The sequence below is a fragment of the Gavialis gangeticus genome, unplaced genomic scaffold (assembly GCF_001723915.1).
Source record: "Gavialis gangeticus isolate Ggan-Ray unplaced genomic scaffold, GavGan_comp1, whole genome shotgun sequence".
Lineage (NCBI taxonomy): Eukaryota > Metazoa > Chordata > Crocodylia > Gavialidae > Gavialis > Gavialis gangeticus.
The window spans coordinates 31,291,252-31,304,353 of NW_017729029.1; the positions used below are offsets into that span (position 1 = coordinate 31,291,252).

The window sequence follows — 13,102 nt, forward strand, 5'->3', positions numbered from 1 at the left end:
AGTGTGTGATGTCAAGCCAGTCTTTTTAGCACTATTTCCATTTTTTTGTTATCTAAGGGGCAGATTTTTAATTGTCTTGGGGCATGTTTGGCACTTGTGTACAAGTAGGAATTTCATTTCTTGACTATGCATGCTGAGAAGACTATGTATGCACATGTCTGAGATCAAGTCTTGGAAACAAAATGATAGAGGAGAAGGGCACTCCTGTATGTTTAACCCCAGTAGCTGAGTGATCAGGACACTATCCAGAAAGCTGGAGACATAGGTTCCAGGTGACCTCCGATTGAAGAAGTTTAAAACCTCTGTCTTTCTGATATCTCATCACAGTACTCTAATGACCATTTTAGATATGCCTCTCCCCAGTGCTTCTTTTGAGGATGAGCCATCGTGCCTTGCATTGAATAGTTATTGGAAAAGATGGACAGAAAGCAGTTTTTGCCTCACTGGGAGCAGGCTCTAGGCTGAAATCCATGGCCTGTGCTGGCTTGTTGAGTTATACTTCCTCTAGCTTGCTTTCTTCCACTTGGGCCCGCATCTCTCTCTCGGTTGCCTGGGGAGAGGGGTGGAGGTAGTATCAAAGAAAACTCCTGTAAAAGTATATGGGTAAGGCTTGATCTGTGGTGTGGTGGTTAGAGTGCTGTGCTAGGAAGTCAGAGAGATGCAAGTTCAAGCACACTGTGGGAAAGGGGGCCTGGAAACTGGGCATGTATAAATGTGCCCTAGGAGGTAGGGGAGGCACTTTATTTAGCTCAGCTCCAAGAGCCACACTAAGTAAGTGTCACATGTATCAGCATTCCCATGCTGAAAAATGGTGGTGGGGCACTTATCAAACCAGCTTTAATTTAAAGTGCCCCACCACCATTTTTCAGTGTGGGGATGCTAATGCATGTGGCACTGGAGTCTGCTGGAGCTTGGTAATTGCCATGCTCCAGGAGACTCAATTAATCAAGTCTGCTCCAACACGCTGTAATTACAACACATTGGAGCAGCCTTCCTGCACATGTATAGGAGCCCTGTGTTTCCAGAAGAGTGCCCTCACTCAGCTATAATTTGGTAAAGTGGTCTTCTCTCCTCTCTCCCATCGTAGTTTTGGGCTGCCTACACTTTTTTGTACTATAGCTATCAGCATGCCTCACAAGGGTGTACAGTGCCTATAGCCATGTATGTCTCCTGAACACACTAATTCTGTGCACAAACTGTGTATGCCCATACTTTCTCCACACTGCCAGGGAACAGAATCTGCCACTTAGACAATCAGAGGGAAATACAGAATGCCACCCTTAGTGTGACAGTAATTTCCTCAAACTTTGTAACAGAATTCCTTACATTGTACTGTAGATACTTCTGCTAATATGATTTTGCTTGGAGAAGTGCAGATAAAGAGATTTCCTTTCTTATGTCTAATTTCTCCCTATTCCTTCCACAAATTCTGTACTGGTGGACTTCCCTGCTTAATTTAAAAACGCTTCATATATCAGTCTTGCTCCTCTGTTCTTAATTTTTTTTTCTCCCTATCTCCTCTCCAGTTCCTTCCCTGAGATTTTCTTGAGACTTCTCTTGTCTCCTAGTGCTCCAACTTCGTGCTTTTTTCCAGACCATCTGAAAAAAAACTCCAAAACTTCCAAACTGCTTGGAAAAATTTCTCCATCCTTTGTCTCTGGGACTGCAGTCAGGTATGCGCATACATAGTCTTGTATGAATGCACAGTTATGTGCCCAGGAAACGAAATGCCTATCTGTGAGTAAGTGCCAGATATATCACTTATGGCACAAAGATTGAATTGGAGAGAAGGTAAGTCTGAAACAGAGCACCTAACATTTTGCTTCAGCTTTGATAGGAGAAGTGTGGGTTTTGCATTTCATAAGTTATCACAAAGGTGGAGCTCATGGGAGAGGGAGTCTAGATTCTTTTAATTTATTTATACCAGAATTATTCATCTGAGGCTCTTCGTAGTGCTACACATGAACGTCTAGCCTAGCCTGATACACTTGCAGACACATGTAGGAGCATACAGAAGCAATGACGACACAGTAATATGTGCATAGCTTTGCAGTGGGGAATCTCATGCTTATGCCAGGGCAACCTGGGTGCCACCCCTCTGGATTAACTCTGCAGACAAAGCCACAAGGATGTGTGCTGTTCATTAAATATATTTAAAAAGAGAGCTTAATTCCCAGTTCTTAGCACCTTCCTTTCCAGAACAGTGACCACACTGAGACAGTAGAAAGATGTTTTCAGTGAGAAGTCTTTGGAATAAGTTTAGTGTAATGAGACTGATTTTTGCTTCTTTATTTTTTATCACTGTGGTGTAGTAAAGGAATTGCTTGGCTTTTATAGCACTTTATTGAAAAAATGATGAGATAGATGGTGTAGTATTACTGTAGCCAGAGTGGTCCAAGGTATACATGAAAGCAAGATTTGTTTGGTGCTTTTTTTTTTTTTGTAATCATTGCCTAAAGTGCATAATTGGGAGACGCGCTGGGTGAGCTTTTGGACTTGAAGGGTATTTTGTGTCCAAAGACTTATCTAACATACCTCTCCAAGTTATATAATAGGTTCGGTAAAAGATTATTACCAAGACAAGTCTTGCTTTTTTCAAAATACAAAAACTTTTGTAAATAATAAGAGCAAACAAATAATAATGCATGTCATGAACCTTCTGAAGTTCAGTCGTCACTTTTTTTTTTTAAGGTAAAAATGTTCATGTTATTTTTTCATATTAATTGGGATATTGATTTGCCTTTCTCACCCCTGCCCCACTTCTAGGTGCCGTGTCCTCAGCAATGTATGCCATGTCCTCAGCAATATATGCCGTGTCCTCAGCAATGTAATGACCAGCTGGACTGCCGATATTTTGGAGAACTACTTGCTGAACTGAACTGCAAGAGTAATGACCTGTACAGCTGTTTACTGCAGCATGTGGACAAGCTAGGAAGGAGGTACTATAGGAGTAGTTGTCCCATCCTTCTGGTATTTTAAAAATCTTAGGATTGCATACCATAGTTTATACCATGCCTGAGCAACCTGATTGCCTTTTATGATCTAACTGGCTTTGTGGCTGCAGGGAGAGAAGTGAGTCTAGCAAAGCTTTTGATTTAGTTTCCTACAACATTCATGCAAGAGTAATCGATGGCTTGAGGTCTAGTTGGCAGCCAGTATCAAGTGGAGTGCCTCAGGGGTCAGTCCTGGGGCTGGTTTTCTTCAATACCTTCATCAACGATCTGGAATATAAGACGTAGTGCACCCGTAGCAAATTTGCCGATGACACCGACTGTGGGGAGTAGTAGATATCCTGGAGGGTATGGCTGGGATTTGGAGAGATCTTGCCAAATTGGAAGACTGGACCAAAGGAAATTTCATGAGGTTCAGTAAGGACAAGTGTGAAGTCCTACACTTAGGATGGAACAATCCCATGCACTGGTACAGGCTGGGAACTGACTGGCTAAATAACAGATCTGTAGAAAAACACCTGGGGGTCACAGTGAACAATAAGTTGAATATGAACTGACAGTGTGGCCTTGTTGCCAAGAAGGCTAATGGCATACTGGGCTGCATCAGTAGGAGTGTTGCCATCAGATTGAAGGAAGTGATTATTCCCCTCTATTTGGCATTGGTGAGGCCACATCTGGAGTACTGTGTCCAGTTTTGGGGCCCCACACTACGGAAGGGATGTAGACAAATTAGATAGAGTCCAGAAGAGGGTAACAAAAATGGTTAGATGGCTGGGGAACATGACTTCTGAGGAGAGGCTGAGGGAACTGGTCTTATTTAGTCTGGAGAAGAGAAGACTGAGGTGAGGGGGGGATTATTTTCAGCCTTCAGCTACCTGAAGGTTGGTTCCAAAGAGGATGGAACTAGACGGTTTTCAGTGATGGCAGATGAGAGAGCAAGGAACAATGGTCTCAAGTTGTAGCAATAGAAGTTTCAGTTAGATGTTAGGAAAAACTTTCTCACTAGAAGGGTAGTAATGCACTGGAAAAGGCTATCCAGAGATGTGGTGGAATCTAGACAAAGCCTTGTCTGGGATAATATAATTGAGGATGGTTCTACTTTGAACAGGGGGTTGATGACTTCCTGTGGTCCCTTCCAACCCTAATTTTCTGTGAACCTATGATTTCTTAGGGTGATATCTCTTATTGGAGCACCTGCATAGTTAGAATAGAGTTAAACAAGTTTTCTGAATGCAAGATATTCTTCAGGTGACCAAAGAAAAATGTTTTGGATTCAAAAGCTTATCAGACTCTATCCCAACTATGCAGTTGGTCCAATAAAAGATATCACCTTAAGAAATGCTTGCCCCTCAGAATTCCTAGACCATCACAGCTACAACCCCACTCTAGGACTCTCACAGATTATGCACTCAGTGACTTGCATACAGATATGAGAGATGGCCATAACCATGCAACTTTATTGAATCCAGTATATTTCGCATTGTCTGTGATTAAATGCTCAAAGCACTTAAGAGTTACATATCTTCACTCTTGTTGAGATATTTAGACAGCATAGGAAGTATACTGCAGTGTGTGAGCAGCGTGCTGTGACATGTTGCTCAAAGAAACAATTACATTACTCAACTGAAAATGTTAAGAAAAATTACCCTTATGTTAACATTGTAGCTTTATTCCTTATATTAAGGCATATTTTGGATTATGAGATCAGCTTCATGCATTGTAATGTACAGCACCTAAATGAAAATTAAGCTGCATAGATTAATAGTATTTGAAAGACTTATTTGATACCTAATCTCGCCAGGCTGCATTTATTTTTCAAAATAAACTTTTCAACTCTTTTAAAACTATGGTTCCTTCCCTCCCCACCCTGTTTTTTCTTGCTCTCACTGACCCATGTTTATTTTTTCCCTAAAGCAGTAAAGGTACTCATCAATTTTAGTGACCATTTAATAATTTTCTGTTGCAAGAAATCAGAATTAACTATGAATTAACTTATCCTGGTAACTGTTAAAGTGTTGGTAATGCTTTGAAATGTTTTAATGGTTCCCAGATGTTGCCTTTCATAAAAGAAAAGTCTGTGCTGGGGTTAACCCTCCTTTGCTTCTGGTACAAAGTTTTTAAAAGGTGGGAGAGAACAAAGGCTTGCCGTGTACCATTTTTGAGTATTGGGTCAGTTTTTCTATTCTGCATTAAAATCAGCAGGAAGTACTCTCTCTCAATCTGTCATTGTGTGTGTCTTACAGGAAACCCAACGTTGAATATCATAGTGAAGTAAGTGTCCGGTGCAATCCAGTCTGGTCTGTCACTGACTTCCATTGGCGGTGGGAATGAAATGGACCCTCTGTTTTGAATGCAGTGAAGCTATATGAACTTTCATCAGCTGAAGATCTGGAGCAGCCTACTGAATCTATGATAATAGAAGATTCTTGGTTATTAATAGGGTTCTGAATCTACAGCTGTAGAGTTGTAAATATGATGTTGATAAAGGCCTTAATTTTTTTAAGGCTTTTGGGTCAGAAGGTCAAGTAATACTTCCATAGTAAGCAGCAGAAAAGAGGGCCATTTATTGAAATACCTGTAGTGCTTCTTTCAGCTTGTTGGTCTTTCTGGTGCCTATAACTCTGTCTATACTTAGCAATGGAAATTTGATCAGATTCTATTACAAACTGATAGTGACAATTTAATATAACATTTTTATTTCTCTGTAACAGGAGGTTAATTAGCCATTTGGGTCTTTTTAAATGCAAGATCCACTTTAATTCTAAAAAAATGTTTTTAGCATATTGATCAATCAAAAGATTAAATAATGTAACTTAATTTAGTGTTATATAGAGTGTAAAACACAGATTTCTGGATGGGGTGTGATCTATTCACATTCCATTTATTATATCACAGTAACCATGTTTCTTCATAGTGATGTGTAATTAATGAAGAGATATTATGAAACTTCTCAGGATTTTAAAGATAACCAGTTGTATTTGGTTTGACTTCTTATTCCCTTCATTCCACTTCTAGGTTGAAGACATTGAATGTTTGATTCCTAAAGGATTATCAGAATCGACAAAGCAGTTAATTCGCTATATCCTTCAGGTATGGAAATAAAATAAACCACTAAAAGAGATGGGGATAAGGGGAAAAGTTAAGTTGAAGCAGCTAGTAATTGTCTTGATCTCCTGAAACACACGTGAACATACGCATTAGATATTTTATTTTATCCTAATGCCTTATACTTCTTAGAATCTTACTATGGGCTTGGTCTTAATGGTATGCCATCACAGTTGTTTCAGCAGACTACTTACTTTTTACACAGTGCACTTTTTTCTCTTTAAAATGTTTAATTCTGTCTTTCAGTTCTGCTGGAAACTATTTTAGTCTTATAGGGAAGGATTTAATAGCACCTGCTTTACATCTTTAGAGCTTTTGTTAGTTGTTCTTTGTATTAAGATTCTAATTGTAAAGGTTTAAAAAGTCATTAATGGTTTTAACAAATGTCTAATTGTCATACTTCAACAACTCCCTTAATTTCTTACAACCATTCAAAGTCTGTTTTCCAGATTCTGATTGAACTTGGGCAAGAGTTAAATGCCAGGCACCAAGCTGCTCATAGGGGCATGTGCAAAGATATCTTTATGTGTATAGGGAATAAAGTAAAGTAAAAACAAAAATACTTGTATAGTCAATACAGGCCCCTGGCAGACTTGTGTTAATTGCATGATAAATGGCAACATGCCACACGTGCAAGAAATTCATGAAGTGATTAAAATGCCAAATCAGCGACAAAGATGTTCCTCTTTAAATTGACAAAAGTGAACTGGTTTACATCATACTGTAATTTGAACAGGTGGCTTGCTGACATGTTCAAAGGGTAGCAGGTGCAGCTGGGCTGTATCCATGGTTTTTAAAGGTCCCAGGGTGCCAGATACCCAACATCAGCGAGAGGGTTCTTGGTGTCGGACTCCCAGTACCCCAAGCTTTTAAAAACCCAACAGTCATTAAGGATCATATGACACTTATGACAGATCCCCAAAATCAGACTTCTTGCCTTGCAAGTATGGCGTAGTAGGATGCACAGGTTTTGGGATCTAGTGTAAAATTTGTCAGATCTGAGTCATATGACTAAATTTAGCATCTGCCAGTGGCTGCTGGGTTAGGCAGTCAAGTTTCTTTCTAGTCAATGCAGCTTCAGGACAAGGGTTAGCAAGTGAGCATTTAAAAAAAATTTTTTTTTTTTGGATTTCAATTTTGGACTCGGGTACCCAAATGCTTTTTAAGTTCTTTATTGAAAATCTCTTCGTGTAGATGTCTTGTTTACCTTTTTGACCATAGCTGTGAAATATCTTAAGTTAAAACTGGAATTCTATCATATTCTACCTTAATTAAAAATGAGAAATTCTAATTTCTAACTAAAATCTAACTCTGTTTTCTAACAGAAATTTACCTTCCATAGCTTTAGAATTGCATTTTTGAAGGCCCAGGTACAGATGGTGTAAAAACGGAGCACTTGTGTGTATTGATAAATACAAAATGGTATTTTGATACTTGTAGTTCCAGCCAGTTCTGACTTTAGTGTAAAATAAATTATTTAATACTGATAATGTAAACTGAAACGCATCTTGTATGTTATAAAAGTGCTTTGGTTTTTAACTGTCTGACGTTGTAAGTCCTGCAAAAGAAGATTTCAACAGTATTGTGTGTTGGTAATTTATATCCTATTAATATAATCCATACAAAAAGGGAAACAGACAATTTTATAGTAGATAATGTTGCCCTGTTATTTTTATATTTAGGTTAGTGACAAGCAGTTGTTTATCATCTCAGGATCTATAGCACTTACTATCTGTAGCTGTTCTTGTATTTGGCAAAAAAAAAAAACTTGATGCTCCTTCCCAGGATTTTAAGTTGGGTCATGCAATACTGCAACAAAAAATCACTTTAATGTAAACTGACACACAGCTGTTTGAATGTATTAATGATGGAGGTGGGGGGGAATGAAAATGGGTAAAGTTGCATCTACCAGTGCTATTGGTTTTATTTAATGTTCAGTTAAATCCTTTTAATCTTTTTGGTTTTGTACTTTGAAGGGAGGAGCTGGTTTTTTGGGGGTTTTTTGTTTTGTTTAATGGCTTTGTCCTTGGGCTAAAGCCTTCATTTCACAAACCTCAGAGATGAATCGCTGCCATGTAGTTTCCTGGGAGTGGTGGTTATTAAATTGCTATAAACTCAAAAAGCACTAAACTTGCAAACTAGCTGAAAATATTAAATACTAGCATATTTATTTATTTCATTAAGTTCATGCTTCCAGTTCCTCTTTATTTCTCTTGGTCTTTATTAATTTGAATATATGTTTTGTCCTGTGAGGCAAGAACTAATAACTGTAATTTGCAGTGAGCATAAGTCTCACATTTGTAGACATTGATTGAAGTTTCAAAGCTGAATAATGTGAGCAGCGCTTTTTGGCTAGCTACAGAGTGAGTTTCATAGTTTCATAGATTAAAGGTCGGAAGGGACCTAGTAGATCTTCTAGCCCGACCCCCCGCCAGGGCGGGAGAACAACAAAAACCCCAAAAACAAGAAACGGGACTCAAATGAGTCCAGCCAGGTAGGCATCCAGCCTCTTCTTAAAGACCCCCAGGGTAGGGGCCAGCACCACTTCCCTTGGAAGTTGGTTCCAGCTCCTAGCCGCCCTAACTGTGAAGTAGTTTTTGCGGATGTCCAATCTATACCTCCTCTCCATCAACTTGTGCCCATTACTCCTTGTTATGCCAGCGGGCGCTAGGGGAAACAGCGTCTCCCCCAAACCCTTCTGGTCCCCCCTAGTGAGTTTATAGACGGTCACCAGGTCCCCCCTCAGCCTTCTCTTGTGGAGGCTGAATAGGTTCAGGTCCCGCAGTCTCTCACTGTAGGGTCTGCCCTGTTGTCCCCGGATCATGCGGGTGGCCCTCCTCTGGACCCTCTCCATGTTGTCCACATCCCTCTTGAAATGGGGCGCACAGAACTGGACACAATACTCCAGCTGTGGCCTGACCAGCGTCGCGTAGAGGGGGAGGATCACCTCCTTGGCTGTACTCGAGATGCAGTTTATTTTCCTCTTTACTGCCATTATAAAGTCACTAAGCATATTTCAAACAAAATCTGTACCATTAAGCCAGAAGAAAAATGGTTTTATTACTGATATTGACTCTCTCTAATTGCGGTAAAAGATTATATTCCACAAAATACTGAAAATTGATCCTTTTCTTCCCAGATGAGAGTGACATCAGATAAATCACTGAGACTCGTGCTTTCTACTTTCAGCAGTTTGCAAGAAGAACTTTGCCATCTACAAGGTGATTTCGGGGTAGGTCATTGCTTTTTCTTTTTTTTTAGTTTTCATTGGCTTATCTGAATTATTTGTAACAGTGGAGGGGTAACTTTTGATCACTGAGTCTATTTTCTTACACAAATCAGGCCTCTGGTATGTGCCTCTCACTGCTTTAAATGTCTGCAAGAAGTTGAGATATTGGCTTTAATCTTAAGGAAACTGTAGTTGCAGATAGACAGTATATTTGCTATGGAGTACACTGACACTTAATGTACAGCCTTATTCTAGTGTAAGCCACTCTGCTTCAGGGTAAACTTACTCCCCAGTGGGTGCAGACACAGAGCAACTGAGCCATTCTAACATGTCACTGATCGGGAACCAATCTGTAAGGGTTGTAGGACAGGGTACAGACACATAACAATTGAAGCATTCTCATATGTCACTGATTGAGAACCAGTTCAAAATTGTGCACCCCGACACGAGGGAGTGGGAGGGAGCACCCAGCCCAGCATGCCTTACAGTTGTATGTGCTTGCACTGATGCTTTAGAGGCTCCAGGGACTGGGTGACCTGTGGCTGAGGGCTCTTTCACTTTTCTGCTTTCCCTTCTCTCCTAAACATGAGTACAAAACCCTTCAATAGTCTGCAGTTGACTGAAGTCTGCTGTGTACTTCCCTGACTTGTGTGGGGAGTGCTTGGACCCATATTATTTGGGTCCCAGAGGCTGGGAGGCATAATATGGGGTTGCAGTTCAGGAGCAAGGACTCAACTGATTATTGAACCAGCAACTTGTTGATTTAAAAACTGGGGGGGGCAGTAGTGACCTGTCTGTGTACTAGAGCACCCAGTTGCAGCAGTGGGGGAAAATTGAGGGGTGAGAAATGATGCAGTGGGAGATGCCTGGAAGACCAACTAGTTCTGTCATGAAATCCTTCGTGCTCACCCTTCACACTGAACCATTTCTCAGTGCACTGGTTCAAAATAGTTCTTGATTTTCCAGGTAGAATTTTTAACCATTCCAGGCATCTTTAAATCAGCTTGACAGGCTTGTATGTCTGTCTGCTTGTGGCTTAAACTGCATTTAAACCATTCTAGGTGTTATGTATGTCCATGTCGAGTGAGGAGGAACTATACACCAGTTTAAGGTTTTATTCCTATGTATTGGTTACATACATAGTGAGGTGTTCACTCCTCAAGCTAAACTGGTTTTCTCCCACCTAGTTTGTCTAGGGCCTATTAGAGGTAGCCAGCACAGAACTGTCTTTAAACTACAGAATAATATCTGGGGTAAATTATTCATGTCCTATATCTGCAACCTCATGTGCTGTGCCCTCTTCCCCTCCTCCCCACCCATTGTTGAGAATGAAGAGGGGCCACTGTGGGAGATGCCTGCCCTGTTCCCCAGCACAAGGAGTGTCTGCAAGTGGGGGATTATCAGGGACAGGTCTGGGTGAGCAGGTAACCCCTATTTTTCTCCATGTCTGGAGAGACTTCTAGGGTGGTTTTCTGTAAGTGGGGCAAGCCAGGCAGGTGCTCCAGGAGTTCGAGGAACTGTGAAACCTCCATAGCACCTGCCTGGGGTCTCTGGAGAGAGTAAGCAGCTTATGCTGTTTGTGTTCTCCTGCCACAGAGTAAGAGATGTCTGTCACCAAAAAGCAGCAGAATCTGGTACTACCTTCTGTCATGCCACTTTTTTTCTCTCATGTGGCATAGCAAACAGTAGCAAAGTGTATTAGCTCACCATTTGAGGCATCAGGAGATGTGTTTCTACCCTTATATATAGATTTCATAGACATTAGGGCTGGAAGGGACCTCGGAAGAACATTGAGTCCAGCTCCCCCACCCAAAGGGCAGGAAGTCAGCTGGGGTCATAAGATCCCAGCAAGATAAGCATCCAATTTATTCTTGAAGGTGTTCAATGTAGTGTAACAGCATGGAGTCCTAGAGGTGGCCATGAACTCCCTGGCACCCCCTACCATGCCAATATGATATTAAAAGCACCCTCACATCTCGCCCACCACGTCTTTGATGTCAACAATGTATAAGGGAGGCTGCCCTTAGTCCTCTCTGACACGGTGCTTTGATGTATTTCAGTCTTTGTTCTATCTTAGGTAACTCAGTGCACCCCAGCCTTATGGGCTATGCGTGGCTCCAGCCACCCCTGTACCACGCCCCAAGCCTCGCAGATGTACCGGATGTTGTTTGGTCAATTTCACTGTCTTGCGCCCCACCTGCGCTTCTGGCTGCCTCACAACCGTGCTCCCTGGCACTTGTGAACAATCTCCGTCCCCTTTCTGGGGCTTCTCGCCACTGCCCGCTCCGGGGCTGGGGTCAATGCACCCCTGAATGTTGTGCCCTCTCTGGCACCGGGATCCCCACGCTACTGTGGAGCACCTATGAGGCCTCCTCCAACCCCTAATAGCCTCACCCGGTCCTCTGGTCTAACAACAACAAACAATAACGCAAGCCCCTGGGCTATAACACAAAGTTAATCCTCCTGGCTAAACGTTCTCCAAACCACACCACATCTCTCACCCATGTAACTAGCTGCTGGTACATTCAGGCCTTATTCTCTTTCCCACATTCAGGGCCAATCTCTTTCCCTTAGTCAGGCAGTACTCTGTCCTCCTGGCTGCCAGCAGAGAGAGAGAGCACTCAGCTTCCAGTCTCGGTCTTGTAGTAGTCAGCCCTGCCCCTTCCGGTCAGCTGACTCACCAGATGTGGGCCCTTAGTTCCTCCTGGTTGCCCCTAGCAACCAACACCTGAGCCTCTACTGCTGCCCTGCTACAGTAGGTGCTTGAACCACCTCTAGATTTTATATTTTTGTCTCCTTCTGTATAGATGCTGACTTCAAGATGAGCTGATCTTTTTTTTCCATTCATTTGTATCTTAAAAGAAAGGGTCCATTATTTCAGTAGAGAAATTGCAGTAGTTATTGATTTATTTTTATTTTTCAGAAACTGGAAACTGAAAATATGTTGCTCAAGAAAGACCTTGCTTTTAAAGAATCTCAGGCAAAGGAATATGAAACACTGCTGGCTTCTCTGAGAGAGAATAATCGCCAGCAGCAGGTAAGTTGGAAGACTTATTGCATAACAAAATAACTACCACCCAAAACTAACATACAGAATACCATTGAGCTTTATAAATAAAATAAAAAGCACGAATCTATTCTTCATGGACAAACTAAACTGTAAGTAGATTTGGCTGAACTGTAGTGTAATTGAAGCCATATGATTGTTTCATCTCAACTTTCATGTAATACTAAAGCCAGCTGATAGTTCTCTGACAACCTAAGAAGATCTTAAAGTGGGAGTAAACTTTTTTCTAAATGTATTTTAAGTATTGACTCATGTCTGGTTGCATGTGAATAACAGGTAATGTGTCCTGTGTGGGATGTGGTAGTTCACAAAAGAGATTATTCTTCACTTAATGCTTTGGGAGAAATAATTAGCGCAGCATGCTAGCACTTTATTTTTTTTCCCCTTCACTAAAGTTCTGTGTACAATAGTTGCCATTGTTTATAAAAAATTCAAAATTAGCAGTTCAGCCTAATGGATAAAATTAGTTTGAAATCGGAGCTGGGTAGTTGTAAGAGGGGAAGAAGATTGTTTAAAACAAAAATGTGAAGAACACTTTTTAATCCAGTGCTTGGTAAAGTTTTATAATCTGTTTTAGACTGAATTTGCCTAGTTCTTAGCATGCCCACTTGTTCCAGGAACAATAAATACAAAAGCCTATTTCCAGTCTTGAGTGTGCAGCCAACCCTCGGTGAAATTGCATACTAAGGATCTGATCTTGGAAGGTGTCTTTAGTTCCCATTGGCTACGAAGAAAGTTGAATTTCTGAAA

General features: G+C 41.1%; 1 protein-coding gene across 1 annotated transcript in view; it reads left to right on the forward strand.

The window, feature by feature from the left end:
* POF1B (premature ovarian failure, 1B) overlaps nt 1–13,102 on the forward strand; it is a gene marked incomplete at its 5' end in the record, with an annotated part of 44,523 nt that overhangs the window by 17,308 nt on the left and 14,113 nt on the right. The window contains 5 exons of the mRNA XM_019521026.1: nt 2,767–2,939; nt 5,195–5,222; nt 5,967–6,041; nt 9,196–9,288; nt 12,209–12,322. Coding sequence (XP_019376571.1) covers nt 2,767–2,939; nt 5,195–5,222; nt 5,967–6,041; nt 9,196–9,288; nt 12,209–12,322 — 483 coding nt within the window. The remainder of the gene's footprint in view (nt 1–2,766; nt 2,940–5,194; nt 5,223–5,966; nt 6,042–9,195; nt 9,289–12,208; nt 12,323–13,102) is intronic.